Source organism: Passer montanus, unplaced genomic scaffold (assembly GCF_014805655.1).
Source record: "Passer montanus isolate IOZ18808 unplaced genomic scaffold, ASM1480565v1 scaffold1, whole genome shotgun sequence".
NCBI lineage: Eukaryota > Metazoa > Chordata > Aves > Passeriformes > Passeridae > Passer > Passer montanus.
The window spans coordinates 17,379,769-17,396,614 of record NW_024356504.1 but is presented as its reverse complement, the minus strand read 5'-3'; the positions used below and the strand labels follow the sequence as shown (position 1 = coordinate 17,396,614).

Below are 16,846 nucleotides of genomic sequence, written 5' to 3'. Positions count from 1 at the left end.
CCAGCCAGCCCTGACTGTGGCCAAGACCAGTTTTTCTGGACAAGTTATTAACCAGTTGTTGAGTTGTGCTGAATGCAGTGGGATGAAGGAAGACTTGGAGAAGCAGGAAAAAAAATCCATAAAGGATTAGGAAAAGTGAAAGGAGGAAAATGGCTAGACAATATCATGGGGTGAAGCAAGCAGCTCATAACACAGCAGAATTTAATGTCATTGCCTATGCTCTCAGTACCCTCTTCAGCCTGGGCTGTCCTGTGTCTTCAGGGGATCCCCATGCCAAGCTGTCTCTGAGACTTTGTGGTTCTTGCTTATGCTTAAGGTGAGAACAGAGGGACTATAAATCAGTGAGCAGACTATAAAAGTTATTGTTTTCCCATTATTACCTGGTTTTGATCTGGCAGTTGTTCTTCTTGTTATCAGTCCTGATTTATGACATACAGAGGACAATGAAAACAGTGATAATACTGTAAACTCAGGGAAAGTTATGGTTAGCTGTTTACCCTAGGAAGGAGAAAGAAACCCAGGGAATTGTACTGGTTTAGAGAGCTACTGTGGCTGTACCTCTCCTGCTACAATTAACAGACACTGTATAAGCTGTGCTCTTGTTTCAGCTGCTACAACAGACAAAGAAAACCCCAAGAAATTTAAGTACAGTCACTTTATCTCCATCAACCAGGTTCTGCAGCACAGCACTGGTTAAGAGAACAGCTAAGAAAGCAAATACAGCCAAGGCACCTTTCTTTTTCTTGTTAACCTTTAATATTAAAAAAATAAAACATCTGGCATTCTTTCCCTTGAGACTGCTGGTGTTCTGCTAGGCAGCTGAAGTGATGTGCATGACGTGTCAGTAAACAGATCATGCTGTGACCATGAGGTTTGCTGTATCAGATAGCACAAAACTCACAGCAGTAAAATAGCTTGATAAAATCCTTTAGATAGCTCTTTGAAATGTTCTGTTCACATCCCTCTAACTGGCTGGATCTCTGAAATAAAAGGGAGATTGTAGTCCAGAATAAACCAACCTCTGTTCAGTGCTGCAATTTGCAAAACCTAATGCAGAGACATTAGAATAAAACCTGAAGGTTAGTGTAATCTCATATTTCAAGATGGAGTAAGGATCTGCAGTTATTCCCCTCCCTTGGAAGCAGGAGTTTGGTGTGATGGCCATGACTCAGAAGCTCATTTGCCTGTGACTGAAATGTTGTAAATGTGGAAAGTGGAAAATGTACCAGTCTCACTTGATGTCTCTGATCAAGCAGGAGATGCCAGACAATAGCAAGCTGCTCTTCACCATTTCATGGAACAATGAGAAGTCTGTAGAGTAAATCTTGCTGCAGTGAGCTCTGAAAAGCAGCACCAGGAAACCTACTCAGCCCTGCCAGATTTGGTGGCTTCTTTTCCTGAGGCCTTGTGAGGCTGTGATCCCTTGCCCTGCTATTCCTGGAGTCCTTGAGCATGTCTGGCCTTCTCCACAGTGTTTTTCATCAGCAATGAGCTACTTACCCTATGCGTGCCTGCTTCATCCTCCTGACACTTTGTCTCGTGCTTTGCTGAGAAAGTCAGCCAGGCAGAACAGTTCTGATGTGTTTGGGAAGAAATAATTTATCCTTCAAGCTTTAATCCTTGAGAAATAAGTTCTTGGGGGGGATTTTACAGGAAAATTAAGGTTAATGGCAAGTCTCCAAGCAGGCACTTATCAGAGTAGTGGAGAAGTTGATTAAACAGAATCATATGGCAGAAAATAAGCTGAGCACACATTGCCCTTAGTCTTATGCTCACTTAAGGCATGAGGCTCATAACCACTAGAAACTTTTCAGTCCTTGAGCCAGGGAGCAGGAAAATGTTTCAGAGACAATGTGATTGAGAAGCAATGACGTGCTCCAGCAGCAGCCAACACTAAACTCTGCTTTGCTATTTGGCCTGGAATAAGTGACCATGGGCTTGGAGGACTGCTGGGGTAGGTGTGGCCAGGACTGCCTGGAAGTACCCAGGGAATGATGTGCTCCAGCAGCAGCCAACACTAAACTCTGCTTTGCTATTTGCCCTGGAAAAAGTGACCATAGGCTTGGAGGACTGCTGGTCTAGAATAAAGCCTGAGCTTTGGGTAAGTGTGGACAGGACTGCCTGGAAGTACTCAGGAGGGTAAACAAAGGAGCATCAATCCACAGTGCTCACATATATTGGGGAGTGACAAATTTGGGATAGGCAGCTCAGTGCTTGGTCTAACTGGAGGAGAGCACAGGATACATTAGGGCTGCTGTGTACCTTTAGGAGAAGGTAAATGAGGACTCAGAGTTGGATCACCATGTAAGAAATTAGCATTTTCTTCCTTCCTTCTGTTGCCTTACACTTCATTGACCTTTGCTAGTCAGTACCTGGAATCACCTGCTGTAGCTATAGCATGTACTTAAAGCTCTGAGGTGGTGGGAGGACAAACTTTCAAGCTGCTGTGGTTCCCAATGTTTCCTTGTTGGTGACCATATAAGACTGCAGCTAAATACTCTGTATGTGTTATGGGCCTGCAAGTATTTGCTCAGAGATCATCTCTAGCTTATCAGCTAGAAACATTAACTTGGTTTGGGGTTTTTTCTGTCTCCATCCTGTGCTCTCCTCCAGCAGACTGCCTACAACAGGCTTGTGGCCGTGTTACTTGGGCGCTGAATGTGTGGGCATGTTTTATATCATGGGGTGTCAATGGCCGGACAAATGCAGGCATCTGAGCTGAAACTATGTGCAGTTGCTGAGTGCCATGGAGCACAAGAACAGGGGAAGGAGGGAGAAGCACTCAGTATTTCCTTGTTACAAACCAGGGACAAATTACCTGTTTTAGAGAGACCGCTGCTTTTCTCCTGCTCCAAGCAGCCCTGAGCAGCGGGGGAAGGAGGCTGTGCCCCAGCCAGTCCCCCTGTCCAGGTCATGACTCGGGCAGCAGCTGCCTTGGGTGCTCAGTGAAATTAAGCTTAGCTGCCTGACATGCTGTGTGCACAGCCCTCAGGGCAGGGACATGGAGGAACAGGCAAGATCACAAGAGTTCAGCTGGAAAGAAATGGTCCTTCCAAGAGTGGAGTGACAGGGAACAAAGGTGCTGCTGCCTGAGCTGGCTGTTATGAGATCTCCACAGCTGCCCTGCAGATGTTAGGGGGAACAGAACTCACTGATTTCTGAGACTCCCTCTCACTCCAGCCAGGGCACCAGACCCCCTTTCCCACCACCTGTGAGCTACATCCATGTGCACCTTTGCTCTGAGCTCTCCTGGAAGTATCAGAGGGACTTCCTGTGTCAGAAGTGCTTAAACCAAAAAATCACTGTTCAAAGAAAAAAAAAATCACCCCCGATGGGTGACGAATATTAAAATTAATTATTTGGAAACAAAATTCCCATCCTTCTGCACTTAATCCAGTAAGTTTCCATTCTTGCCTACATGTCAGCAAACTTTGTGCAGCCTCCTCTGTAAAGTCTCTGTCCCCTGCTGTCTCTTAGCCAGCTCTGGCTGTTCTCTGTCTTCTCTGGCTCCTCTGCTCTGCAAACCTGCCTCTGGCTCCCACTCTCTGTCCCTTACTCTGCCTGCCCCACTGTGCCCACAGGAGGTTTCTTCCAGCTGCTCCTTGCCTGAAAGTGACTTTTGCCATCTCATGCACATTTTCTGGAGAATCCTGCCCTGACAAAGCAGCAGCAGGTCCCTGCTGCCTGGCAGTGCTTGAGAGCCCTGGTACCTTCAATGGCTGCTGGGGAAATGGGCTGTTCTGCAGTGCAGAGGGGTACCCTCACCTCCTGGAGGGTTTGAGGCATTCCCCTGAGGAATGGAGGGGTATAAACCCTCCTGCATGGCCCGTGCTGTGCACTTGAGCAGGCAGGGACAGAGTGGCCCCTGACTTCCCATGCCTGGCATCTCTGTAGCTGACCTGCAGCCCATGGAGGGGTCAGCTCTATGAGCCCAGACAGTGAACTTCCACCTGAAGAGAATCATGGGCAAAAAGCAATTGTCTTCTCAATGCTGCCCATCTCTTGGTGAATGGAGCATGACAGACAGATCCCACCCTGTTGTTTCTGTGCCTCTGCTTCCTTGCTCCTCTCCTGACTGCTTCTGCCCCTGCCTGTGCACTTTCTGCTCTGGCCCCCTTGCTGTCACATGCACACATGTAGAGCCTGCCAAGCCAGTGTCCAGCCCAGGATCCTGCCTCACATGGGCCTTGCTTTCTCTTCAGGCCTTACTCTGTGTGACTCCCTGCCTTGGGGAGCCTTTATTCTCTGTTCTCACTGCAGCAAGGCTGTTTTCTCTTTCTTCTTGTTCTGAAAGCACAGTGCCAAAAGTATGTGGTGGCTTTTAGTCCTGTGGCTGTGACCTGATCACAGACCAACCTGACAGGGCATGGCATCCTTTATTAACAGCACTTTCTCACAGGAGCCCTCTGGCACTACCAGGAGCCATGCTCTCTGCTCAGTGACTGGCTTTCACATCATGTAATTCTTTCTTTCTTGACAGATTATGTTATAACCTATGAGCACAGAAAGTCCTGATCCTCACGTTTCTCTGCTGTCACCTGTGGGCTCCTCCAGAGCCGTGAAGAAGGGGGAACTCCAGCCCCACCATGAGAAGACCGGGTGAGAAGTGCCTGTGGCATTTTGGGGAACAGCACACTTTGAGAGCTAGTTTTAATTTTTGTTTTTAGCAGTTATGAAGGATGCAAATTATGTTCTTCATTCAGCAGTGAACTACAGGAGCAGTTCTGCCTTCCCTCTCTGGGATGAGATTAGACAAAATTTCATTAATGCAGGGAAAATATGCTAATTTGAGCCACTCTAAGCAAGGGATGAATCAAGCTCATAGTGTGTTAGCAAAATTGTCTTCCAGGCAATACAGTACCTCAGACTTTTTCTCAGATAGATGTCTGTTGGTGTGTCACATGGCTAGGTGCCTGTGGTGTCAGCCTTCAGGGAGTGACAAACCTCTTCATTCCCCTCCTGATCAAGGTGGCTGTGCTGCCTGAATAGTTGGCCATGTGGAGAATCCAGCTGCACTACGGAACAAACAGTCTGGGCTGTAACTGGTTCTGTCTTGCTTTATCAAGACCTCTTCCTGTGAGTTTACCCTGGTTGGTTCTTGCCTGGATTATTATTAAAGACTCATGCCCCACCATCCCAGCTCTATCTTGTCTTTACAAGTCTCAGGCTAACCCCATATCCCCTGCCCAATCTTACTCTCTTTTACATATGGCACTCACTCATTCCCTTTGCCTCTGGTTGCCAAGGATGGGAGTGGACTGGACTGTAGCAGACACTGATGTCTTGTGTGACTCCTGGCAAGTCCATGAGGCCTAAATCCCTAAAAGAAATCTAGAGTCTCTCCATTCAGTGTAAGGAGGCTCTGTCCACTTCCAGCAAGGGCATAGCCACTTAGTCTTCATCCTGCTGGCCCAAACTGGACTTTAGGGGTTTAATTCTCCACTCTGAACATATGATTTAGGCCCAGATTCCCTGGGCCTTACGGTGCTGAGCACAGCTCATAGGAGGAGCCTTGTAAAGCATAGCTTTCTCTTTTGGGGCCTCCACTGAGCTGTCATGGCAAGATGATCATTTGAGCCTGTGGCTAAGGAGTCAAGAGGGTGCATTTGTGAAAGTCTGTAAGATACCTTTGTCTCTGCACTGGGAAGGCCTTGGCAATGCTTGACTACCATATGCAGTCAGTATATGTATCATATGTATCTTCCTTGTGAAGAGTGAATCAGAGCAGTGAGGGGCTGCAATGTGACTGTCAGGCACAAACCCACCATCTGTCAGCCTTCTTCTTCCTCCTTGCTACTTGAGTCTTCAAAGAGAGCACAGTTATGTCATTCTTTCCTGGCCCCAGCATCCCCCTTAACTCATACACTCTTGTCTGCACCCCATTTTAGGGAAAGAACCTCTCTATCTCTTGTAAACCTATCGTCTCCATAGTGCTGCTGTGTGAGTAAGCTGAGCCTGCAGCAAGCACTTCTGAGCATTTGTCTCTAGAGCTGAGCAATGTTATTGTGAGGGAATTGCTGGGGGTAGGTAGGAAAAACTTCCCCAGATTCAGACAAGTAGTATAAGGCCACTGTTGGCTTGGCTGGAGAAGAAAAAGCTTGCCTGCCCAAGCCCCAGAGCTCATCGCCCAGTTATGCTGCTCTGCTCCTGCACAAGCTGTTGGTGTTGGATTCTGCATACCCTGGAAGCAGATCTGCTGCTGCATCCTGCAAGTCAGCACCCAGCTGCTTCAGTAACTCATCTTTCCTTCCATTCACAGGTCTTCTACGCATGGCGACTCCACCCATGTGAGAGCTCTCTTAAGTGAGTGCCCAGCAGCACACTTTGCTGTCTGTGGTCTGTGGACATTGACTGGCATCTAAGCGACACCCCAGCTCCCTCCTCTCCCCCTAGACGCCACTGTCCTAGAGCCTCCATGTGCATTTGCTATGACATACATCAGTGTTGATGAGAGACAGGAACACTGCCGGGTGATCTCGAGCTGCCAAAATAATCAGCTCTGTGCACAACATGGCTTAAAGGATTTTTCAGTTAGCAGCATGCATCCACTAAAGAACCTAGACACTCATATTTTTTCTGGGGACTTCCACACTCTTGCCTGCCACACAGGCAAGGCACGTTTGGCCAGTCCCGTGGAAAACCGGATGTATCGGAGTGTGGAAAACCTACACTGGGCAGCAGTTGCTGACTGTGGGCTGTATTCTCACTGCCGGAGCCTGGATAACGAGATCATCTTTCGCTATAGAGGCACCACTCAGTGGACAGAAGGCTGTGTGGATGTGGCCCCAGTACAGAGTGCATCAGACTCTCTGAGGAACCTTTCTCTCCATGCTAAACAGACATCTCGATCCGCACAGGATGTGCTCCTCCCTCCCTTTGCCAAAGTGCCTCAGTGGCTCTTCCCTTCTGCTCAGGAGAGAGCCCTACACGGGGATGCCAGAAAAGAGCTGAAGGAGAAGCTGAGGCTGCACAGCAGCAAGGTGGCAGAGCCCTGTAAGCCAGTGCGCCCACAGGTGGCCCTGCCTGAGCTGATGGCCCAGGAGTGCTCTGGATGCCCGGTGTGCCGGCAGTGCAGGAATGGCTGTGCTGTGAACTGCTGCACCGTCCTGGTGGAGCACACTGCTATCAGGCACAGCCTCACAGCGGGACAGGGACTGTGCTTTGCACACAGGATCATCAGTCCAGAAGACATCAAGCAGGAAGCTCAGAGGAGGCTTCAGCTCCGAAGGCAGAATAGCTTCCCGAATTTGCCCCTTCAGCTTGGTGGGGAAAGCCATGAGATGAGCAAATCCAGAACAGCAGAGACCGTAGAACAGTGCAGTGGGGAAACAGGTGGAAAAGTCACATTGGGACAGAACAAGAAAGGCCACTGCAAAGGGAGGCTCTACATACCCACTTTTGAGGAGTTCAAGCAAATGAGAAGTAAGGAGGGAAATTCATCTGACAGCAGCAGTGGGCCAGCAGATTGCTTGAAAAATGGTCTGCCTGCAAACCAGACACTGGAGGAGGAAAACAGTAAGAATGTCTGTCCAGAAGCTTTAGAGACCAAAGCTGTGAATGAACCTGCTGTCACAGCAGAGGAGGATGATGATGTATTTCATGAAAACCACACCTCTGCTGGCTTTTCCCAAAACCCAGCCACATGGGATGATTTCAAAATGAGCAGTCCTGAGGTGAAGGACAGAACCTTCCAGACCTCCATCCCAGATACATCACCAGTCCCTATTTGCTCCAGTCCTATTCCACGATCACCTCTACAGGCAGGAGCAATACACAGTGCTGGGCAGATCTTCAGTGATGAGCAGCAGAAGGGAGAGACAAGACAATTAAATGATGTCCTCCACCTTGCAGGGCAGTCACTGTCTTCTGAAACCCAGTCCTCTTGCTGTTCATCGCTGCTGTTAGAAGCCACAGACTTATCCAGCTATGGAGCTAAGCTACAAAAAATGAAGGATGAATTCATAGGTTCAGCCTTGGAACTTATTAAGAAAAGGTAACATGCTCTGTGGGGTCGCCTGAAAGCAGTTCCCTTGTTAATGATCTGGTCTTTTTCCTGATAGGTACATTTAATTCCTGTAGCATAAATGTGCTGTTGGCAGAGCCTTTCATCTTGGAGTCTGTGATAGCCGCATGGACGTGTCTTTAAAGCTGTTCAGCTTAAATTCCACTTTGTGGGGGATTAAACATCAAAAAGCATTTTCATCTAGACTTTGCTTTTTTTGCACCTTAATCCTGTAAAGACAACAGCTGTTAGTAGTTCTGACACCCAGTTTCCCACCCATTTTATTTCTGCATTAAATTGTCAGAATGTCTTTTTTTTTTTTTAAGCATCTGTTGAAAGTAGAAGACAGCCAAAGGATACAAAGTATTGATATGATTCCTTTGAAGAAAGCTGTAGAGTCTGGCCCACCACTGCAGGACATGAATTTAGATAGTGTGACATGCACTAGTATAGTGAGCAGGCACACAAGGGTGAGATGGTTGCTATGAGTCTTTAATCCCCTCTTGGAGACCTGCACAGGCAGTGAGTGAAAGTACTTGTAAATACTGTCCTTCTGCCATCTCTGTGTAGGCAGCCAGAGAAAATACTTCTGTAGAGCCTTCCCCCTTCTCCATCCAGGGTTTTCCCCCTTCTCTGGGTAAGATGTTCACAACGACTGCTTTCTCTATCCTGATTTTGGACACTGCAGTCTTATTACCTTCCTCCTGCCTAAGAAATGGGGATCCCTTTCTATGCAGGGTGGCACAGTAGGAATCAGCCAAGTTCTAGAAACTATGAATTTAGAGCAGTTATCACTGTCTTATCATGAGATGAGGCTGATGGGAAAAGAAGTAAGTGTTGGTGGAGTGGTTTGTTTCCATGCACTTGGCTTTCATTATTGGATTTGCCAAGAATTGCATTAGACTTGGTTCCTGGCTGCTTCTGCAATCCACAGATGGGTGTGTGAAATGCCAGGGCATCAACCTTGTGTGCAGTCTTTTTATTTCTAGAATGCCTGGGCTGAGACTGGACTCTGGTTTTGGAGGAGATAATAGTGACTTCTGCACAGGAATGAGAGTAATCTGAAAGAATTTAAGTGGGGCTGAAGCAGAGTGACAGTAGAAATAATTCTGCAACTTTATATCCAAAGGGAAGTAGGTGGTGTCAGAGCCCTCAGTGCTTCTCTTCTTAGTGCTTTTCTTCTACAGTATGAAAACCTAAGGAAGAGGTACATGAGAAAGTTATGGGATGCAACCATTTTAATGGATTAGGCTATTTTTGTAATGAATGTGAAATGAAATACACAGAATGGCACCAGCAGTAAGGGTGTAACAACAGCTGTCTCTTTGCAGATCAATGGTTGTACTGGTGTCTGGAGCCCAAGCTGCATGCAGAGCAGAGTACAGGAAATGAGCAGTGCATATGATCTTCCTTCCCACTACTCTCCCAGCCTCCAAACACTTCCTGCCCAGGGCCTTTATGTGTGGTTTCTGTGCTTTTAATATCCACAGTGGTTTTTGTTTCTGTGAATGGGTTCAGTCTCCCTAGTTGGATTTGTTAAAATCCGTGAAGCAATTTTTATTAACACCAAAATGACAATTGATCTAAAAATGTGAATGACAATGGCTCTAGTATTAGAGAGGTAGTTTTATATGTGAAGGAACCACCCTGGCCTTATTGTTTTCAGAGTAATAACAATTAATAGTAATTGTTATTGCCAAAGCACTGGTCATTAGGAAACTCCAGTTTCCTTTGTTTTGAAATTTATCAGTTTTCTGTCTTTCACCTGGAGCTGTAATATTCCTGAATATTCACTACTTCAGATTTTCACTGCAGAGGTGGGACATTTTTGTCTGCATTTTGAGTGCTAAGTTATGATCACTGGCATCCAGGCCACATCCAAGGTCATGACTAAGAAAGAAAGGAGTGCTGGGCTGTGTGTGGGGTGACAACAGGACAGTGGGTACAGTACCAGCTTCCCTAGCAGAGGACTGACACCAAGTCAGGAGGGCAGGTGACAGCAGGGAAGGGATGCACAAAAATGTTTCCATTAGTCAGAAAGAGTCAGGAACGTTTGGAAGGGGCTGAGAACTGCTGGCTTAGACAATGATAAAGCCATGAAGAGGCCCACAGAGACAGTGAAGGCATGGAAAGCAGGTGCATTTCCAGTTATACACCATCCACAGTTGCCTCCACTTCCATGAGATTCAGAGTTGATAGCCAGAGGTTTAAAAACACATTCAAAAAGAACTTGTCCTCTCTGTGTTGGCCCAAGTGCATCACCTCTCTTGGGGAGAACAGGAAAAACTGACACCAACCCCAGGCACAAACTCCTGTCCCAATAAGTGATTCAGTCCAACAGAAGGAAAGATGCTGGAGTCCCCCCTTCTACATCCCTCTGTGAGGGCAGAGGGGACTTGACTTTCTTGAGCAGGCATTGGTGTGAACCTGTTGGCAGCACAGATCTCTGCCAGGAGGAGGGGACTAGAGAAAGGGGCAATATCCTGTTTTCTTGGCAATGTCCCCTCTTCCTTCTAAGCCAGAGGCAAATGTTAAGGGAGCATTCCTAAGATGTTGTTCCACAAAACTGCTTGTATCCTCCCTGTTTTGCCCACATCCCCCTGATCACTCACTGATCTAGTGGTGTGGAGCAGCACTTGCCCCAAGACCACGTGGCCAGTACATCAAGCAGGAGGGATCTAATTATGACAAGAAGTAGAGCAGTCAAACCAGGGATGAAGAAACCTCCTTTCACACAATGTGGGCTCTGCATAATTGCCTTTCTTACCTCCAGTTGACCAGCCATGCAGTGGGTTGAATTTCTCAATCTTCAGTCATGTTTCCTTAGCTCAGCTCTCTGGGTAATATTGCTCTTATTCCCACTGAAGATCACGTCTGGACATTTTTTTTAAATATCCCTTTTGGGATATGGAAACCATAATAAGTGGTGGCATCTGGTCTGCAGACCCTATCAGCAGAAAGCTGCTGTCAGCTTCACTTAGAGGAGCAGCAATACTCTGGAGTGCTTCCCATATTTAAGTGGATGATCTGAAGCACTGTGAAAACGACAAATGAAAGCTCAGCATCTCTCATCAGAGTATGTTCTGTATAGTGGGAGCTGGTGTGATCAAGAAGATAGTATTCCAATTACGAGCTCTGCTACTAACCTTGGGTGCATCCCATTGCCTGTCTGTGCCCCAGCATGGTCCCTTTTCTGTGTTATTTAACCAGGAGCTGTTTGAACAGGAGCAGCTTTTGGAAAGGGTGGTTTTTGGCAGTGGCACATCCTCTTCAAGAGTTTTCTTGCTCCTTAACTTGTGCCTTCCCTCCCATGGGTTTGCCCAGCTATCTGTTCATACTTTACACAACTCAGTGAAACACAGATTAAATTATCTGTCTGAGAATCCATGAGGGAGGGATTTTAAACCCATATAATTTCAAGACTGATTTTAGATCATGGACACACAGACAGTTACACACACTTAAGGAGTGGTACCCCAGGCATGGCTGGGGACAGGAGGGAGGAAGGAGACAGGAACCTCTCAAGCCAGAGCAGGCCAGGCCAGTACCATGGGGGGGCTGCAGCCTTGCTGTGAGCTTGTGCTGCTCTTACTGTTGCCTTGTAAGTGCCACAGACTGCTCTGTGCCAGCAGTGATGTTGGTATCCCCTTTCTACAGGCTGGGGAGTAGAGACCTGGAGAGAGACAGCAAAAAAGCAAATGCCAGGAGCCTGCTGTTGGCACTGTTGCCATTGTCACGTAGCCATAGCTAAACTCTTTTTAACTGGTTGTGTCAGCAGGGACCTGGAAATATTAATGGAGGATGATGAAAAAGCATCCACTGGAGAGATGCAAACCAACTTTTCTGGCCTGACAACAGAGCCAGTTTGTATTTTGGGAGATTTGTTCCCTCTTCAGTCATTTTAGTACTGGCTGATGGTTTGTTATTGGAGCCAACTGTCATTCATTGCAAGGAGAATGCCCATCTGTCTCATGTGTTTGCTTGTAGTTGACACTGTTGGAATTGCACATTAGCAGTGTGACCTACCAGCATAAGTTCACAAGTGAAGCCTTTAAGAAGAAGCAGATTTTTCTCATAGGAGATTATTGTTTAGCATAAAATACATGCAGAACCTGAAATATGTTCCAGACACTGGCTTCCTGTAAATACAAGCATCCATATTCAGTCCTCACAACCTTCCTTTTTAAAGGAATCCAAGTCCATATAAATTAAGTAAACCAAAAAAAAAAAAAAAATTCTTCCCAACAGGCTTCATTATGCATGGAAATAAGATGTCTTAGAAAGCCTGTTAAAAAAAATGTATCACAAATAGTATCACCAACAACAACCTGTCAACTACTCTGTCAAGTCGGTGGTTTTGCAGCAGACTGAGTCTGTCTGGAGAGAGATGCTGTCTGCAGAGGGGGGAAGGTGGGGTTGGACAGGCTGCCTGGATCAGCCAGACCCGGCCCTTGTTAGCACTGGACAGCTGTGAGTGAGGGCATCCCAGAACTGCCAAGTGAGAGCAACAGGCACTGCAGTCTTTTCAGGTCTCAAGTGCTCCAAAAGGCCTGATCATGAGTTCACTGAAAACAGATAGTATCTTTCCAGTGCCTTCAGTGGGCTTGGGATCATATGAGATGAAAAACAGAGGGAATACTCCTTTAATCCTCTAATCCCTTCCAAGTATTATGGTTTATAGTGGGTGATTTTCATCCAGATGAGCAATATGGTTTCTGTGTTGGCAGCATCTCCTTAAATAGCAGCAAATATGGATGTGGCCTACTTAGAAAGGAGTGTTTCTGGTCCCTGTGGATCACCTCATGTTTTATGGACACAAAAATGCCCTGTGAACAGCCGAGACTTGATAACCCAGACTGGTGTTGGCACGAATGCAGTTACCCAATTTGCAATGTCTTAACTGATCAGTGCTTAGAGCCCATGAAACACAAGCACAGCCGTCCATGCTGACCAGTCACGAACCCTGCCTGCACTTTTCCTGAACTGTGGCAGACCCTGTTTGAACCTGGGCTCTCTGCTCAGTCTCATCTGTGTCAGGAATGGCAGGAAAGCTGCATCCGTGATGTTCAATGGAGTCTGCTTCTTCCCTTGCAGCTGCAATGCCGAGACTGCTGCCAAATCCCCCTCCAAGGGGCAGTGTGATCTGAGGGAAGCTGATCTCCCACCTCTGGAGGACAGCCAGCAGCCCACAGCGATGTCCATGGCAACAGAAACCTGGGAGGACAAGCCAAGCAATGAGACATCCAGTGACACTCCACCTGCAGGGAATGTAAGGGAGAGGAATTCCCCTCTCGTGCATGTGTTCAGGATTTTTTCCTTGTTAGAAGCTGTGGAGGATCCCTTCATTGTAGGAACTGGGCAGGCTTGGAGATGGCAATCTGGGAAACTCCCATAAGTGATTAAATGCTGTTAGAAGCTTTAGAAGCTTTTTTTATTACACTCAGTAAAACAGGAGTGAGTTTTCTGCCTCTGCTTATGTGCCGCTGCATTTCATGCAGGGAGTTCAGCAATAACCCCTTCATGGCTTCCAGTGTGTCTGGGGGTTCAGACAGATTCCCTCCTAGTGCTCAAGGTGCAGATGGGGCACAGAGGCTGGACTTTCTGACCCTGCAGTGCTGACCCTGCTACCTTCACAGAGCAGCTGCAGGTCCCTGAGCATGCATAGCCAGGGTTGTGCTGTTGACATTTTCATGCTTATTTGACAGCCGTGATCCAACCAACCTCAGAGCTGCTGTACTCAGAGCTATACAACAGCAGAGGGAGAGGGGTCCTTACTTGTTAGGGTTGAGCAAGACAGAGGGACTCAGGGGGACAGATTTCTGAGTCATCATGTAGCAGAGCTACATTTACCATCCCTTTACTGATGAGTTTCCTTTTCCCTCCTTTGGCAACTGAAGTCCAGTGTCTGCAAAACCAGGTGCTGCTTTGAGCTCAGCCTTGCTCCAAACCCTTTCTTGCCTTTCTTGCAGACCCCCAGTCCTGCCTGTCGCCGGTCCAGCTCCGACATTGTCCACGAGAGCACGGATGGTGCCAAGGCCCAGCGGGAGTGCCGGCTGCGGCCGCACTTCAGCGACCCGATGCCGGCAGACTCGGTGAAGAGGAAGCAGCTGGAGCTGAAGATCGCGGCTGCGGCGCGGCAGCACGCTCAGAAGCGCCGGCAGGAGCGAGACTGTGGTACACACACTGCACACTCAGGGGCTGATGGGCCAGATGCTGCGCCCTGCTGTGCTGCTGTAAATGTGGAGCAACTCTGTAAAACTAGGGGAGGGAAGCATCCTGGGTTGTACCCAGGTGTGCAGGAAATCGGGATCTGCTCTGCTCTCTCCCTGACTGGTAGATGGCAGGGGAAGAGGCAGCCCAAATGAGTTCACAAGTATGGGCAGTGCAGAGATGCAGATCCCAGACTTCACGTGGGAGCTGTTTACTTCTGATTCTCACCAGTCTCAGCAGCAAAACAGGGGAGGCAGCTCACAGCCCTGCTTCACCAGAACCAGCCTGTCCCCCAGGGTTCCTGCCACTCATGGCTGTGCCAACAGGAGTTCCTTGGAAGAGCTCTGTGCAACTGGCAGTGCCTGTAACAATTTCTGTCTGTTCTCAGGTCCAGTGGTAGCAAAAGCCAACCTTGGCTATGGTGGCAGCTTTGATGAGACCCGACGCACCCCACGGGGCTCCCTCCGCTCCAGACGTCACTGGAGCAACGTCAGCAGTCTGAGCACGGACAGCGGGATTGTTGGTGTGAATGATGCCCGGGATGACCTGGATCCCACTGCGGCCACCCGGACCAAGTCAGCGGATGTGGAGAGGGCAGACAGTGGCATTGGCCAGATGCCAGCCAGGAAGTGCAGGAACAGGGCATCTGAAACGCTGAGCTCCCTGCAGGCCTGGGAAGCCCACCGTCCCTGCACCGACTGTGGAGAAAGGGACCTCCCGGTGGAGACAGATGTTCAGAACTGCAACCAGAGGCGGGCTGATCTCTGCGAGAAGTGCCGCAAGCGCAGGACGGAGCGCAAGGAGTCCGTGCTGGAGTTTGTCAACACGGAGGCCAGCTATGGAGAGGACCTGCGCATCATCAAAGAGGAGTTCTACCTCCCCATGCAGGCGGCTGGGCTGCTCAGCCAGGAGCAGCTCCAGGGCATCTTCAGCAACATCCAGGAGCTCATTGACCTCAATGAGAACTTCCTGGAGATACTTCAAGAAGAGATTGATCAGGCCTTTGATCAGGTATGATGTTGCCTCTGCCCTCTAAAGGGGCTGGACCAGGCAGACTGGAATAGGTTTTGTATTAGTGGGCAGCATGGTTGGAGCAGAGGAGGCAGGACTCCTGGGTTATGGTCAGCTATCAGCTATCTAGTCCCTTACTCTCTCAGCTATTCCTGCAGATTCCTTTCAGGAGCTCTGTGTTAGGTTGCAAGTTTTGGACTCACTGTGCTATGGTGATGCCACTGACATTAGCAATCTTGCTCATTTATCCCATTAACAGGTCTTAATGGTCCCATTATCAAAGTTAGGTTTAGGCCAGTTGGCCTGGATGCTGGTAAGAATGTGACTGTGGGGGCACAGAGCTCAGCATGCTCTGTCTCCCAGGCTGTGCTCTTGCAGCCCTGCACTGGCTGGCTTCATGCTGGCTTTGCTGTGTTTGCCTTGGCTTGCAGTTTACTGCAGCTTGGCTCTAGATTGTCTGTGAGGCCAGGCAGTGCAGTCTGCTCCTGCTCTACAGCTGTGTATGGCCACTTCTACTGATGCACCCTGCCTTGCATAAGGAGCTTGCCTGCCCCACCAGCATGGGCACAATACACCCTCTTAACTAAGAAGCTCACTTTGGCCTTCAGGCCCTTGTTCTGATGAGCTGGCTGAGACCACAGGAGGAGAGCAGACAGCTCTTGGCATGTGGAAGAGCGAGCAGTTAGACCAGCTTTCCTTCCCCTCCCTAGGCACTGACTCCCCCCAGACCTGCAGGAACTGCCTTTTGACTGGGAAGGGGGAGCCCAGCTCCACCTTTGGTCTGTGCTCAGCTGATCCCACAGCAGTTCATGCTGATAGGACTGAAGGCAGGCCCCGTGGCTGTGCTCTCCTGAGCTAACTGAGCAGGGCCCTTTGCTGCTTGCAGGGGGACGATGACCTGATGACCGTGTGCATCGGAGAAATATTCCTGGAATTTGTGAACATGCTGCCAGCCTTTCAGACATACTGTCTTCAGCAGTCCTCCTCTGTGAATATGCTCAATGCTCTGGAGAAGGAGAAGGAGTTGCTCAGGTGAGAAAGGGGATGAGCCTATCCTGGCTTTGGGGACAGACAGGCAGCAGGCTGAGGGTGAAGCCTTTGCCAGCCCATCTAGATCAAAGTCTGATGCTAGTGTTCTTCAGTTATTGCTGCTCCCTCTTGGGGTGAGGACAGTCATTTATTCTCAAAAATGTTCAATCCTTGGTATCTGCACTGGTATCAACCAGTTGGTCCCAGCTGTACTCTGTGTTTTTTGCTAGCAGTATCTGCCCAGTGACCACTGCACTGAACTGTCACCAAATAATACTCAGCTGAGATCAGCTCTCAGTGCCTGTGCTGGAGCCCAGGTTAGACCTCCACTGCAGAAACCCACTTTGTGGCACACATGACTGGAATTTGGTTCCCATTCCTAGCCTTGATCTATTGGGCAATGTCAGGCAAGTAATTTCTCTTTCCACTGCTCAGCCAAATTCTTGTTTAATATGCTTTGTAATCTAATGATGAAAGGCATTACAAGTTAATGCAGTCTGATACAAACTGATGTATCCGCCTCGTGTTTACGTCAGTATGTACCAGAGTAAGATCACACCCTTGCTATTTTATAATTTAATAGAAGACTGTTAG

At 48.4% G+C, this 16,846-nt stretch overlaps 1 protein-coding gene across 1 annotated transcript in view; it reads left to right on the top strand.

The window, feature by feature from the left end:
- Positions 1–16,846, top strand: part of LOC120503088 (rho guanine nucleotide exchange factor 17-like) — a 44,951-nt gene that overhangs the window by 26,180 nt on the left and 1,925 nt on the right. The window contains exons 2-5 of the mRNA XM_039711284.1: positions 13,097–13,271; positions 13,972–14,176; positions 14,601–15,223; positions 16,110–16,255. Coding sequence (XP_039567218.1) covers positions 13,097–13,271; positions 13,972–14,176; positions 14,601–15,223; positions 16,110–16,255 — 1,149 coding nt within the window. The remainder of the gene's footprint in view (positions 1–13,096; positions 13,272–13,971; positions 14,177–14,600; positions 15,224–16,109; positions 16,256–16,846) is intronic.